This window comes from Haliotis asinina, chromosome 8 (genome assembly GCF_037392515.1).
Source record: "Haliotis asinina isolate JCU_RB_2024 chromosome 8, JCU_Hal_asi_v2, whole genome shotgun sequence".
NCBI lineage: Eukaryota > Metazoa > Mollusca > Gastropoda > Lepetellida > Haliotidae > Haliotis > Haliotis asinina.
In genome coordinates, this window is record NC_090287.1 from 65008034 (window position 1) to 65024478 (window position 16445).

At 38.5% G+C, this 16445-nt stretch overlaps 1 protein-coding gene across 1 annotated transcript in view; it reads left to right on the forward strand.

Moving 5' to 3' along the window:
- The window catches only part of LOC137293670 (uncharacterized), a 52520-nt gene that overhangs the window by 17975 nt on the left and 18100 nt on the right, over window positions 1-16445 (forward strand). Inside the window, exon 2 of the mRNA XM_067824360.1 lies at window positions 10633-12184. Within this exon, the coding sequence (XP_067680461.1) occupies window positions 10661-12184 (1524 nt within the window). The 5' untranslated portion in view covers window positions 10633-10660. The remainder of the gene's footprint in view (window positions 1-10632; window positions 12185-16445) is intronic.

Here is a 16445-nt window from a genome sequence, read left to right on the forward strand (position 1 = left end):
GTGCACAAACATAGTTCAGGTTGAGCTCAGTGATTGGCCCTAGCGCTAACCAGCCTCAGGAAATTTCAAGTTGCCTACTTTAAATTTTTTGCAAATCATGGTTCAGCTGACATGGCATCTCAGGGTATTTTAGTATTTTTTTTCAAATAATGAAAGACTGATAATCCCCTTGTGAAGTGTATATTCATGCAAGGTGTATTTTCCTGTCAAGTCTGCAAGACATCAAAGGTAAGTATGGAGGCCAAGCAGTATGACAGCACTGGCCATAATGATCCCATTGTCCGCGTTGCATTTTATGTACGACGAGATAATGATTACTGCCCATATTTGTATAGGAGACTAAGATGAACATGGGTTTACTCCCAGATTTACCGATGACATATTTACGAAACACTATTGGTTGACAACAACTGACTGATTAGTGTCAATTTTCCAATTGTCCAATTGTTTGAAACCCGCAGACATAATAACATGTCATGCCTGTCTGTGCAATTACATACTGTGACAGAGACAGAACCCAGGTGCACAAGCTATATATCAATCTATTTTGTTTATGGTGTATAGCCTGATAAGTGTTAAAGGGGCACTGATGCGGAGCGAATAATGTTTCTCGCCAATGGTCTAATTACGGAACCAAACTGCAAATTGGTCAGCGCCCGCTCCTTCGACCGTGACGGACAAAGGAACTGGGCTCCTGTCCATATTAGCAGAATTTCTTCACCCAAAAGAGTCAGGGGCCGGATGCCCATCATATGCCATTATTTAAAAATATCCATGGTATTCCTTGTCTGATCGTAACAAAATATCCCAGCAGTGTAGTTTTTTTCGGATGCTTGGATGGTATAGTTACTCAATTTGATCCTATTTCTCTTTTTTTAACCTCGATATTCAATCATGTTACATGAAAATATGATGTCTACAGGCACGTAGCAAGGCATTTGTTTCACTCCGGAAGATTGCAAAGCTTCATATTTAGGTAATTCTGAGTGTTGGTTCAGCTGTGATAGCAAATATCATACGTAAAGTTTGGCAGCTATGGTAGCTACAATGGTTTATTATTTATGATAATAAAAACACACAGTTGATTTATTTGAATTCGTAAACAATAAACGATGACTTTGCCTTTAGTAGAGAAATCTGAAAATTTTCTTACGTAAAAAAAAGACCCCTTATGTCACCTATTTACTCAAGTACACAGCAAATGCCTGTATGTGTTACTTATGTAACGAAATTCCGTTGGTATCCTCAAAACAGTTTCGGCCCATAAGTGTTTTCAGGCTGCATGCCACACAGAGATTACATCTTCCTTGCTGTAACTCGCGTTTGATGGTGTAAACCTACACGTGTTATTTGTCATCATTCTCTGGATGGTCAATTAATGAATTTATAACAGGTATAATTAGTAGTAACACCACTCAGGTTACTCAACAAAGGTTCCCATTTGGCATTTCTCCTGTCTGGAGTAAATACTCAACATTATAAATTAAGGTCTGTAATGGCAAATTTATTGTATGTTATGTAATATGTGCATGTAAGTGATGCAAGAGGGTTTATCAGCTGAGTTACAAAAACACACATCGATCAAAGGATTAACCGATAACACACTGATTAATTAATTACTTTTATCTTCTAGCGGATTTGTCAAAAGGCAGTGTGTGTAGATGACTACACCCTGTCGTAAAGAGTGAGTGCAAAAACAACATCCTCCCTTCAAAGAATTAACCACCCTTGCGTTGATTGATTGATTGCTCATTATTGGTTAACCAAATTACTTAGAATAGTTGACATCATACAATTAGTTGGCAGGTGTGCTATCTTGGGAGACCAATGAGAGGTTTATCTGGTTTTCACCAACGAAAGACATGAAACGATGTGTTACTTTTTCGCAAACTGGACAGTTGTAAGACACGCGACACAGAGTAGGATTATTTACCAGCTGCAGATGAATGGAATATGATTTCTTTTACGTGGATATTGATGGATACATTCCTGAACAAGGTAGTAGCCTGACATTGTTGCTATAAAATTAGTCTGTTTTACATTCATTATTTGCATTTTGTTTTAATTTATTTGTTGTAGCATTCAGCAGAATCTGTATGACAGAAACCACACACTAGATCGCGTATGTGTGTGAAATAGGATCCACATTGGCAATCTATACAATGTATAAATGTTGCTGTTATGTTAGAAATTTACTATGAGTATAAGCAGATCGTGTGTTTTATTTTATTAATTTTCAGAATCATACAAATATCACAATAAACTAATTAGGGTTATGAGACAAAATATAGAGACGTACATTGGCTTCGTTATTTTTCCGTCCTAATAGTTTTTTACCATTTCTACCACTGGCAGATGATTAACCTTCAAAGTGTTTCATTTGTTTTCATAATACATTTGTAATGAAGTAAAAATGACTTCACCTAAGTTGATCTGTCTATAATTAAACTATCAATTGCGCTTACGGAATGCGCAGCAGAGGTCATGAACCAGTCACGAATTCTGGGATATCATTGGGGGTACTCACGGGAGAAAAACAATAACAAAAGTTTACACCAGTCCACGGAAATTGCTCCGCATCAGTGCCCCTTTAAGTTCAAACTGCATGTGGTCAGTGAGTGAAGTTGTGTATTGCATACTGTCATTAACTGACAGGCAGGCAAGCACATAGGTGTCAATAAAACAGACATTGAGTTTTGTCTGTGACAGAGCTTATTACAATCAGCATATTCCTCAATGTTTCCATAGACATGTATTAAAACATGTCAGTCTTCAAGCTGAGCAATGTTTTGCAATGAAATTAGTATTTCTAATGCTACACTTTCTTGAAAAAGATTGTCGGCCGGGAGTTAAACCATGATAACAGCCTGACACTGAATCGTGTGGAACAGTGGTAAAAGCAGTCAGTTTTCAAGCTGATCAATTTTTGACAATGAAATTAGTATTTCTAATGCTACATCTCCTTGAAAACTTCGTTTGCAAATCTGCAGGTATAATCACAAGAAACATCTCTTTTTCTCCAACTTCAACTGTAGCGATAACCCGTGCACAGATCACTTGCTGTGTTTTTATGAGTTGCTTTCACAGTTCAAGCTACATGAACCTAATCACTGTGCATGCACTATGGGTGCAACAGAGCTTAACCACTTAATTGCAGCATAAACTTTCCCTCTAGATTATGGCTGCCTCAATTCTGTACTTTCCACAGTCACATACAGAAAGTAACATGAAAAATTTAAACCCTAAGTCATAGCTTTCCCTAGTGATATGTTTAGCCCTTCAACTCAAAGAGTTACCTCCCTCCTTTTGATATGACATGATGCTATTGTTGTTTTAAAAACTTCACACAATTTTTCTGTATGTGCTACAGTGAAAAACTTCTCAACATTTCACAGTCTTTTAGACAGCACTCATTGTAGTTGGTTAGTGGTTGAAATTTGGTCCTATGGACAATCATATTTGTATTATAATATTGCATATTTGCAATAGTTTACCCGCCTTTTTTTTCCTTAGTTGTTCAGGAAGCTATGGCGAAAAACGAATGTGTCCATGAAAAGTTAATAACCGATCTTGATCCTCTTCAGTGTATGAAATAGCATCTGCCTGGTGGCCCACTACTTGCTAGTTACGTGGCAGGCTTATGACTCTATTTTATAGCCAGCACTGTGGGCCAATACTTTTCCCAAGGGTATGTATTTGATTGTGTCACTGACTATGGGAAATATTTCGGATAAATGATTTTCAACCCTGGAAGGGCAGGTTATTGTCAAGAGGGCCGTGTGGTTCCTGTTTTATTTAGGAGTTTCATACAATGCCGTCTTTCCTTATGCAGAGCTTGCTTTTCGGGTACCACATGCACCTTAGTAGGTCGCTGTCTATTATGCTCTGATTTATTTGAAATTGGTTGGCTCATTATGGATGCAGCTAGGTGTCAGTCTAAAAAACGTAAATCTTCCATGGAGCAGATTCTAGTAAGACTAAAAAAAACCTCCCCTAGTACACCATCGTCCCTCTCAAACGTCGGACTCTAAGTCAAAATCTAGACCGAAGTCGGATTCATCTCAATTTGACATGGCGGCTATGGCAGACTTATTTTCCTCCTTTAAATCAGAAATGCAGGCATCAGTCAGTCAGTCTTTGAAGGAAATGGAAATGAGATGTATATCAATTCTCTGCAGAGAATGTATTCGGATCGGACTGATCATGACAACACGACAAGGGCTTTTAAGTTACACTGACACAGTCTGAGCCATGGTTTGTTTCCTGATCATGTAACCCAAGCCAGGCCAATTGTTTCCGGGCACAAGGCTCCTTGTCACAAGGCCTACCACCTTTTCCCATGTGAGGAATCTGAATCAGTCGGGTAACAGTCTTGATCTCATGCCTCCCATCTTCATCTGTATGGAATCTAACGGTGATGGATCCATGCCAGCGACTAGCCAGGTCCCTAGCGGTACAGCCACGGGTGACTCAGAACTTATCGCTACTGGCAGGCCACCGATCTTGATTCTGGTTCCAGATTTGTCTGATTCTGAGAGATCTTCTATTTATCCAGTCTCTCAACCTGTCTTTGTTATGAAGGAAGGGTTACTCACAGTTCAACCCATGGATATGTCGTCAGAGGACTTAACAGGTCTTTTGTGATACCACCTGTGCATTAAAGATCTGATAGATCAAGATTTGGTCCAAACGACTTTGTTGTCTCTTTCCTTCTACAAGACAAATGTAGACTCAGAGAACCCTAAGAATGCATATCGCTTCTTGGCTCAAGAACACTTTTATGTTTGCCTATCGGGGACTAGATCAAGCGACAAAATCCAAAAAGTTCTCCCCTCATGAGATTAAGGCTTCAGCATCTTCACTACTGGTCTGGGATTCAGTTTCAGCTGAGAAAGTGGTCATAAGCTGTTTATGGAAATCTCAGAATACCTGTATTAATTTCTATCTAAGAGATGTAGCCTCTTCTATGGAGGGGCTTAAGTTCCTGGGTACTTAAGTAGTGGCACACCTAGTTGTAGTGTATTTGGAATAGGGACCAAGTCTTGTTCACCCAGTCTTCAAGTTTGACATCAAGGCAAGAAGATAAAGATACTAAGAAGACTCAGTTATAGAACGATTTGTATATTCCTGTCATAACTAACTGTGCACTATCTTATGGTATAGTTATGTTGGGAACAATCTCATGCCATTGTTCTGCTATTACACAGTTTTAGGTTGGATAACAGTCAGAAGTGTCAGACTGCAAGTGACATCTAGGACAGTAAGAGTAGATTTAGACCAGAAGTGACGTCTGTTTCCTTGAAGCACAAGTCTGTTCTAAGCTGGAGATGACATCAGGTACTCAGAAATGACAAAAGTGTAATGAGAGGTCTTCAGGAGCTCCAATTTGTATTATTGGTTGTTAATACATAATCAGGAAGGAAAGAGACTGCTCTCCTAATGATTTGTTGTTTGTCTTCTTTCACATTTAATACATTTCGATGTGTTAATAGTGAGGTAGTCATTCCCAAGTCATAGTTGTCCTAGAAAGTCTGGAATATTTATTAGTGGTATGTAGAGGATTATACATCTAAGGATAGCCCACCATCCCTATGTGGGATTTAGACAACCATAATCCAGAGGGAAGGTTTATGCTATAATTAGGAACAATTACATGTATTGTTAGTAACTGTTAGTCAAAATACCTCGGGATTATGGGATTTATGTCCCACGCGACCTTCCCACCTTATCCTCTAGAAGTTATAATTTTAAGAAAAATTGTGAAGTTTTTCAAACAACAATAGCATTTTGTCATATCAAGGGGAGGTAACTCTTTGAGTTGACCATTCCACTGGGGATAGCTATGCTTTCAGTATGTGACTGTGGGAACCACAGAATGAAGGCAACCATAATCCAGAGATAAGTTTACTAACAATTACTGACAATATATGTAATTGTTCCTTCTCCCCCAGCGCCAGGAACACCCTCCAGAACATTCCATTTGAGACAAGAAGGAAACAGGTTATTGTCTAAATAATGAAAAGTTCAATTTCCTCAAGCAAGTCGTGTTTTGATTGTTATCTCATACTACTGCTTGACAAAGTATTAGATGAAACAGCGCAGTAAACGCTTTGTGACAAGCAGGCGGTGCATGTAATCTGGACACTGTTCCTCAAAGCGATTGTAGCACTACGACTACCGTAACTCTGTGTTTTAGTATTGGAGTTATGATCATCATAGCGCTAATGGATTTTGAAGAGTTTACCATTCTCCTACATGACTTTGATGAAGGAACAAGCATACACTCTGCAGCGTCACATTATTCACAAGAAGAAGTTGACATCCATAAATCTTGCTTTTCTTAAAAGATTGGTCCATTGGAGGCCCCCTTTTTCTCCAAATCATCACATATACATAACCATTTAAATGCACAAAACAAAGCATTTGGTAGAATGTGCACTTTGGCACTTTTGGAGCCACGTATAAAGACATTTCCACCTGTAAAATGTTACATGGAACCTGAGCACATTTTGTTGCTACGGAAAAGGGAAATGACCCAATATATTGCAGAATCGGAGCTATATCACGATAATTGTATCGCAAGATCCAGTTCCGGTATATACCGATTTACTGGTAATATTGCACAGCCCTAATAATCAACATGTAGTCAGGTGCATCCTCTCCACACAGGGGTCAAATACTGATTAGATCTATTATAGACAAACTGAATTCAGGCCTTAGTCGTCACTTTCTGAATCAGGCTGGGGGGTGTCTGAATTACCGACAACTCTTAGCAAAGTTTTTGTGAGCTGCAAGTTTTGTGTAGGAACATAATTTTTAACACTAGCCCAAATCACCTCAATTGCGTTCACTTCTGTGTGGTAAGGAGGAAGACGTAGTACGTCATGGCCATGTTGCTTCAACATCGTGTCAACTCTATAAACAGATCCCGATTTGTTGGATTTTGCCAGAAACAACAGTTCAACTTTGAGCATTTTATCATCAAATGCAATATTGTGCCTTTGTAACCAACCTTTTATGTCATCTTTTCTGTTAACCATTGTTGGATACTTGTCCACTTGCATGCTGAGGTGTAGCGCATCATCCATAACAATGATGGTGTGGGGTGGAATGTTTGGCATCAATTTTTCCTGCAGCCATTTGAAAAATTTTCAAAATTCATCTCGTCATGATAATCTGCTGATTTGAGCTTAAATCAAATACAAGTAAAGCATTTGGTACAAAACCATTTTCATACCCTGCATGAACCACAATGAGCCAAGGTTCGGTGCCAGACGGAGGCTTAACCCCATTTATTACAACCTCATCATCAAGTTGCCAACATTTTGGGACAAAGTGGTGTACATGAAACCATGTTTCATCAATAAAGATGATTGCAGGTTTTTCATCTTGGTATTTTTTCATTGGATGCAAGTATTGCAAACGCTTTGCAGTGATGTCTTTTGATTCCATTAAAACATTACGATTTGACTGCATTTTTTCGCCACCTAAACCCCATGTCTTTCAGATTTTTTCAAAACCTTTCCTTTGAACCCTAGTAGTGCAGTTGGCCTCTTCCCATATTGTATTGTATCTAGAGCAGGCAGTTGCGTTTGTACTGCATATAATTATACACTTTGTACAAATTGATGGACTGCACACCAGTCAAGATCATCAAGTTTGTGCTTGAAAGTTTTGGGTTTGCGCAACTTGGTAGGACTAATAAAAGTAGGCCTAGTCGCACCCTTATCGCCTTCTGCTTTAATGTGTTTTAAAGTTGCCTCGGAAAGGCCAGTAGCAAGGCTACTTTTTGAAATAGCGTCTGTGTTGGTTGCACATGTCTTTTCCATATAAATGATAATATTGTAGGCTAACTACCTTGCCTGAGAATGAACAATTTACCCATGCTTCCCTTACTTGGACATGTTAATCTAAATGAAATCTGCAAACATTCGAAAACTGACTGGTGTCTTGCTGAACTAAGTCACTCTACTAGACACATGTTAAACATTAGCGGTATTGATTTCACGCCATGGTCAGCATGTATTGCACGTGCTTAATCGCCAATCTACCTGTAGCAACCAAGTGTATTCGTCCAGATTACTTGCCCAGCCTGCTTGTCACAAATGCATTCACTGCACTGGCTCATCTAATTCTTGTCAAGCAGTAATGAATTGATTGAACTCCGATTTCACAGGTGTTTTGTTTTTTAATCACATTAATTTTACAGTATTATAAGTAGAAGTTGCATTCTTAATAATTTGTTGCTGTGAGTCCAGACCCAAAGGAATCAGAATCTGTAAATTTCTGTTTTGCGTTGTATATGACCTTTATGATTAGGAGCAAGAAGAACAGTTCACTGGATTTTCTTCATAGACTTTCAAGACTTCCTTAGAATATTTTTCAATAAGCAATTTCTTGATCACCATTTTTGCACATTTCATACACTAAGATATTCATGTCAAGGTCAAAGTGAGTCTTGAAAATATTTGTGAGTTTGAACAGCTACAAAGCAAGATATCAAAAGATGTTGACTGGTCATGTGTTTGTCGACATTTATCTTAAATTACAACCTTCACTTTGTTTACTTTTTATCCCCGGCAACGCGTTTTGCAGGGGGGATTAAGATGCATTCTGTTCGTCTGTCAATCTGTGCACATTCTTCTTTTGTGGGCCAGAACTTCAAAACCATTCACTATTTCATCACCAAACTTGGCACATAGATAGATCTGGTGCCTTTTGGTAGTTTTGGAATTCTGAATAAAATATTTTTCGTGTTTCCATGGCAAAAAGTTCCACTTTGAATTTGATGGGTGTGCACTTTTCTGGACCAGTGCTTCAAAAGTTTTGACTATTTCTTCAGCAAACTTGCCACATAAATAGACCTGGTGATGGACTGGTACCTTTCGGTAGTATTGGAATTCTGAATAAAATATTTATCTTGTTTCTATGGCAACAAGTTTAACTTCAACTTTAAGTGGTGGTGCTGCTCTTTTCCAAACCAGAACTTAAAATCATTCACTGTTTCTTCACCGAACTTGGCACAAAAGTAGGTCTGGTGGTGTACTGATGCCTTTTGGTGATTTTGGATTTCTGAATTAAATGTTTTTCGTGCTTCCATGCCAACAAGTTTGGCTTCACCTGAATTTGGTGGTAGTGCTCCTTTCTGGAGCTTAAAAGCCTCAGTACTCTCCTTCCACTTTGCCATGTACACACCAAAACATTTGACATCATCATAACCAGCAGACATTGACAAAGAGTATTTTGCCATTGCGGGAGATATTGATGACTTTGTCTTCTTGTTAAGTTTGATATGATAATTTGCGGTAGGAGATTATGTCACCTTAGTTACAGTGCTTGTTAATTCCAGATATAATTTGTTGACATGTAGGTGTAGTAGTTGCTGAAAGAAGTAGAACTTCCACTGGCTGAAAGTATGACAGTTTTAGAATATCATGAATCTACTTTTTATTTTAACTAAGGTTTGTTTAAAGGCATCAATAGTGCTCATCTTGTCTGTGTGATCTGGCATTAGTCTGTACATCATATTGCTGAAATTAAAGTAAACAGGAAACAGGACATTTGTGTAAATGTAATCAGTCTGAATCTAGGTTTTGATCCTGGACCTGCCCCAGCTGCAGACAGACGTATGTTCATGTGTGAGAGAAACATTGTGGGAGGTCACCACAGCTGCAGACAGACGTATGTTCATGTGTGAGAGAAACATTGTGGGAGGTCACCACAGCTGCAGACAGACGTATGTTCATGTGTGAGAGAAACATTGTGGGAGGTCACCACAGCTGCAGACAGACGTATGTTCATGTGTGAGAGAAACATTGTGGGAGGTCACCACAGCTGCAGACAGACGTATGTTCATGTGTGAGAGAAACATTGTGGGAGGTCACCACAGCTGCAGACAGACGTATGTTCATGTGTGAGAGAAACATTGTGGGAGGTCACCACAGCTGCAGACAGACGTATGTTCATGTGTGAGAGAAACATTGTGGGAGGTCACCACAGCTGATTGCAGATAGAGATGGTAACATCATCCAGGTAGTTATACCAAACATGGGTTCAAAGTGTGAAGCCCAAACTCTGGTGGCCCCTGCTGTGATACTCCTGGAATGTTGCTAAAAGCATCATGAAACCATACTCACTCACTCACTCACTCACTCACTCACTCACTCACTCACTCACTCACTCACTCACTCACTCACTCACTCACTCACTCACTCACTCACTCGTGTAGTTATGACAATGACATGGAGATATAATGGATGGCCAAGGGACACAACTCTGCAATATTACACCATGTGTTGATATAGCATGTCATGTATAAGTCAGAATGTTATTGTTTTGCTTGTTTGGTTAGAACCACCGAGTACAACATAGCACTGTTAGTGCTGTCCTGACCCAGGCTAGAGAGTCAGTTTAAAAGTGATATTTAAATAGAACATTCTTGTAAACTTGTTGTACACAGCCTGGTTCTGCTGGGTCCATGCTGTTTTTTAGGATAACAGTAATAATGCCTGTTAAGGTGAAGTTGGAAAGGACTATTTTTAAACCCAGTTAAGCTTAGGTTCGAAGGACAAATATTGTGAAGTATGAAACATTTGCTGTGAAACTAATTGTCTTTTTTTGCTGTGTTTTTAGGTCTATACTTGTGGACTGGTGCAGAATCATGACAGAACGCTACAAACATGATAATCAGGAAACAGGAGTGTTCAAAACAAATATGTCTGGCATTCCTACTGATCTTGTGTCCAAGGTATCACAGTTTGCTCAGTCACAACACAACCAAAGGCATTTTCTTCGCACCGCCTCTGGACACCATCCTACCACAGCCTCTGGACACCACCCTCCAGCAACACCAAGACACCATCCTACCACAGCCTCTGGACCTCAGCCTCCCATAGACTCTGCATGTCATTCCAGCACAAGGTCAAGTGAGTACAGGGTGTTTAAGAATGATGTTCTTGATGCAAGTAGTGTAGTTCCATCCAACTCAGCCATGACACATGCCATAGATGCTACAGACAGCAGTGGAAGAAGAATCCTAGAAATGGAAGACCAATTTCATTCCCAAGATGCTTCAGCATCTCATTTGATTCCTTCCTCCAATCATGTGGTTGATCCATGTACAGCAGTGAATTCTGATACATATCCACCTAAGATCAGGACTTGCCGCAGCCCTCAAAATCCCCAGTCCTCCACCAGTATGAGTGTGCCTACTTACCCTCCTTCTCAAACTAATCCTCACAAGGCATTCCAAGAAGAAAGGGAGACTACATGTAATTCACTTTTCATTCCTTTTAGACAAGTGCCTGGTGATACTACAATGACCAAATCCTTTGACCATTTTTCTGGTCAGCTGCCTTATGACAACACACAACAATCAGAAATTGATACAATTCACCAAGCACAATCTGGCTGTAGCAATACAACTATATCAACACCAGAACAATTGGGTCAAATGTATGTTCCGCCATCCTATTCTCAGTCAAACCCCAAAGCATCTAGACTACACGAAAAGTCTATGACAACTTCTTCCTGCAAGTTGTTTGGGGAACCCACTGAGGTACCTTCACCAGGTGAGGTTAATCCAGGCACCGATGGCTTGTTTCAGTCACTTGTTCAGGGATCCGTTGATACTTTGGTATCTGCAGGACCCAACAGCCAAACAGATAGCAGTAAATCCATGGATTTTGAGGTGATTGACTTACAGAATTTGCATGAGGGTGATTTGAATACAGTTATGGTGAGCATGCCAGATTTGGAGAACAGTGCCATCACAGGAAGTTGTGGTTCATCACCAGCATCTTCATCCACTCCATCGCCATTGTCACAACCACATTATTTTGACTCTCAGATGGACGTTCGAAACTCAGAGGGTGAAGTCAGCCATAAGATCAGCAAACAGTCAAGTATATTCAGGACCAAGTACTTCCCAGTTGGTGTGACATTAAAACAAACTAAGAAATGTTTACACAAGGTTTTACCAAAATTAAAACCTAAGGCGCCAAGTTCCACAATGTCTTCTTCAGATGGTAGTGAAGCATGTGTCAGTCCACATAGTGGTGGTGAAGTGGTGGGTTGTATTGATGGTGCAGATGCAGCGTGCATGAAGAAGGAGTTATTCTGTCAAGTGTGTGGGGATGTGGCTGCCGGCTTCTACTGTGGGGCTTACATCTGTGAGGCCTGTAAGGTAAGGAAGTAATATTTTCCTTTATCAATCTTTTCATGATTGTATTATATGGTTATACTATATTATCAGAGATGAGGATTGTAATCCCCGGGTTGTCAATTGTTAAGTGGGTTCTTTCGAGAATCAGGGAGATCTCTGCTGTGACTTTGCATTGATTGATTCTAAACCTGGGATATTATTCATGATTGTTACAACTTTGTCTTGCAATCACTGATCTTAAAATATCACACTATTGAAATCGTCCAATATATAGTGGTGATAACTGGCTTCGAACCAGCAGCCCTTCACTCTCTAACTTGTTTCACCCACTAGGCTACAAAGGATCAGCATGAGGAATGAGATTGTTTGTCAGTATGAAACGTGTGTTGCTCACTAGATGGGTTGTGAAGACAGTGCAAGGCAAGGCAAGTTGCTTATTGCCAGTCCCATCCCAGTTGACACCGGCTGTTCCATCCATTGCAGGCTGTCCAGTCAATGTTGTTCTGCTCGGGGCATATGGATATTGATTGTAATATATTATTTTGACAGATATTTTGCACAAAAGAGGTTGATAAGTCGGAGAAACCATTCCTACTTAGGTTTACCAGAGATTGTGAATTCTGAGTGTCAGGAACATCCTCGTCACAGGTTCACAGTCTCTATTAAACCTGAGTAGGAAGTGTGTCTCCTATACATATTGCCTGGCCTGTAAGGTAAGGATGTCATATTTTCCTATATCACCTGGTCTGGATGTGATGTTTCTGGTAACAGTTTCCTAATGTGATCAGGACTGTTGTTGAGGCAGCTGCGCTTCATTTAACTGAAAGTCAAGTGATGCTGTGTTCCGTTTACTGTTCGTTGCTAAATTTTGCATTTTCAGCATCTCAGAATTACCAACTACTGTTGAAACTTTGTATGAATTATTCCAATTATCTCTAACAGAAATATTTCAGACAGAATAAAGAGCTGATTTTAAACATGACAAACACATTTAATCCATCTATGCATATTTTCTTAGATTTTCATCAAAGTTTGTGAGCTGTTTTCTTTTGGCAAACAGTGTTAGGATTGAGGTGCCATTTTGCCAGTAAATAAATTTGTCTATACTTTTTTAACACTGCAATAATACATTCCATAAATGGGACAATATGCAGATGAGTGAACTTAAAAGCCAAAAAAAAAAAAATAATTAAAACACAGTTATCACTTACTCATTATAAAATGCTTTGCTGGTTAAGAAAAAAAATATTAAACAGAATTATAAGCGTAAAATCGCTAATTAAAAGTGCAATACCCATGGACAGGATTATCATTAATGATCCAGGATTGCAACTGGTATATTGGACATTTGTGTTTTATATATATTAGGCAGAAACCATATACCCAGGGATGGGATTATCATTAATGATCCATTTGTGGGAGAGAGACTATATTAAAAGGGATGTAATAGAACAGTTTTGGGGGCCACTAGAGGTGTCATGCAGATTTGCTACTTTTGATTGTATCAAGAATAAGTTGGCACAAAATAAATCTGAACTGTGATGAGTGAAATCAAGACATTCAGGATATAGGAGTCTATTCTCTGTCAAAAACGAAAAAGTTTGTTTCAATGTGCCAGTAGAAGTAGCATTGCTAAAAGTGACAGTGGGCAGATGTAATCTGGGAATCAGTTCTCCTGCCACTCTGACGAAAGAAAAATACACAGGTCATCTCATGTGGGTATCTTAATTTCATTTGCATAACCAAATATATTATGCCCACCTCGTTCAAACTCAGCTGGGTATTTTACCATGTTCCATTAATTTTAAACATACAATAAGATTTAAATTGTGGTTATTTATATTTGATCTGTAATATGAGAAAGATTAGAAAGACAGCAAGTGCTGAGCAATATAGCTCAGTTATTCCAGGGATGCTCTACAAGAGGGATAGGTCACTCCCTTGCTTTCTTTACCATTTGTACTTATCAACATGCATCTCGTCATGTTCCAATGCACACAGTAACTTGGCTCGTTCCCAGTGCAACATCAGCTTCAGAACTTCAGCCAGTTTATTGTATCAGTCGAAATTTTACAATGAATGAATGAATTATAGTAAGAATTAAGAGCAAGAATTATCAGTGAATGAATGAAAGAAATAAAGAAGTTCATATGTGAGTGAATGAAAAACTAAATGATACACCGCGGCCAGCCCTCCCAAAACATGTTAAAGAACGCAAAAGTATCGCAAGAACACGTGTCAACATCAGCTGTCCTTTTAAAAAATCTACTTTGAAACATTTTTGTTTACATTAATAATTAATTCAGATATCTTACTGCATGTGGGGAATGGCATGGACATTAACAAAATGTTAACTGACACTGTCACACACCACTCAGAAACAGAAAGTTTAAAATTATCACAAAGCATTATAAACACTTTTCCGGTTTTGTCAAATGATAAGTTCAACAAAATATATTAAGATCAACACGAAAGAAAGGAAGTTACAGAACTATAACCCTCAAGCATCACCAGCATAAGTGGCGGATCAGATCAGCTCGCCATATTTTTCACACACATCACATATGCCCTAACACTTTTTCTAACACCATAAAACTATCACTGTTACTTGCAAAAACCTTTCACTTGATAGTATATTCCCTTCATGAAAATTCAAGGTTTATCTGAATGATGTTTTAGAATAATAACCAGAAACACTTGAACAACGAAGTGTAGTATTTCCATGGCTGATCAGATCAAATCAGCAATATGTCACATTTTTCACACACCTCAAATACACCCTAACATATGTTTTTTAGATGATGAAACTCTCACTGTTACATGCAAACACATTTCACCTGATAGTATATTCCCCTCATAAGAATGAAAGGTGTATGTGAAAGATGTTTTTAAAGCATCGATTACGAACACTCAAATGTCATGTATTATTTCAATGATGGATCAGAACAGATTAGCAATATGCCATATTTTTCACACACCTCAAATACACCGTAACCATTTTTTTAAAGTCATAAAACTATCACCACTACTTGCAAATACCTTCCAACTAAAGGTATATTTCCCTTCTGAAAATTAAACGAATGTGTGAAAGAAGTTTTTATCTATGTAGCCAGTGAGCTATAACATACCGACTTGAAACTTAACTACAAATCTACTGTCCAATTACTGACACTAATAACAATTATTTGACATAAACTGAAGTGACAAAATAGTTAACTTATCTTCTACATATAGGTTTTCACTTGTTACAACACTAAGGGAAAATAATCAGCTGTTGAAAATAAACCAGGCTCAATTTTAAATACTAAGCTGCCGCTGCACTGATCATGTGACAAGGCGAGACATACGTTCAATAGCTTTTCGAGGAGTTTCTACTCCCTCTGTATATAGGCTCCCTGGTTATTCTATCCTCTGTAACCTCCATCTGTAGCAGATAGGTCAGCTTACTTCAAATTCTGGTAGGTTTGGTGAATGTTACAGTACGCAAGCTAAGATTTGATACTTGTATGCAATAAACTTGATAGGATTTGAATTATCACATGAGTTTTTGCTTTTACAAAGATATGCAGCTTAACTGTACCTCTGCATGAATGACATTTTGAATAAGATGGATAACCACCTGCTTATTCCGTGACAGTTAATATGGTACATCTTGTGATTGACTCATGTAACTTTCTCTCATATTATTAAGCAATATGTTCGGAAAAATGGATTAATTGGGAATTTCTCACAGGAAGCCATTTTTTATTTTTGGAACAGTGGGATATTATAACATGTTTTTCTTGAATGTCTTTCATCATTGTGGAACCACAGAGATTATGATGACAATGATGCGTTTATGGGGTTTTGTTTTCCAAGTCTTGGCATCATCAGTGTTGCCAGATTTGTCAGCAAATTAATAAATAGACAGTATGTTTATCTCATCAGTAACTCAGAATGTATATTTTCATTAAGAAATCAGTAATTTGCTGAGAAAAATTCAGCAATTTTAAAGTACCATTTTTAGTCCTCTAATTCCTTTTGTGATTGCAAGGACTCAATCTTAGGAAATGAAATCTACTTGCAGACAAAACCTAGGAGCACTTGCTGCTCAGTATTAAATTATATATAATGCTTAGGGTTTGGGATTGATGATTTAGACCATCATTAAAACAAAATTATTATCCCTCGGCTTGATATGTAGGGGGATATAGTCAACTCCCTATCTATCCATTTTGTTATGGTTAAAAATTTACCGTGACAAACAATGTAAGATATCCACTTGTGAACCTGCGAAACTGAA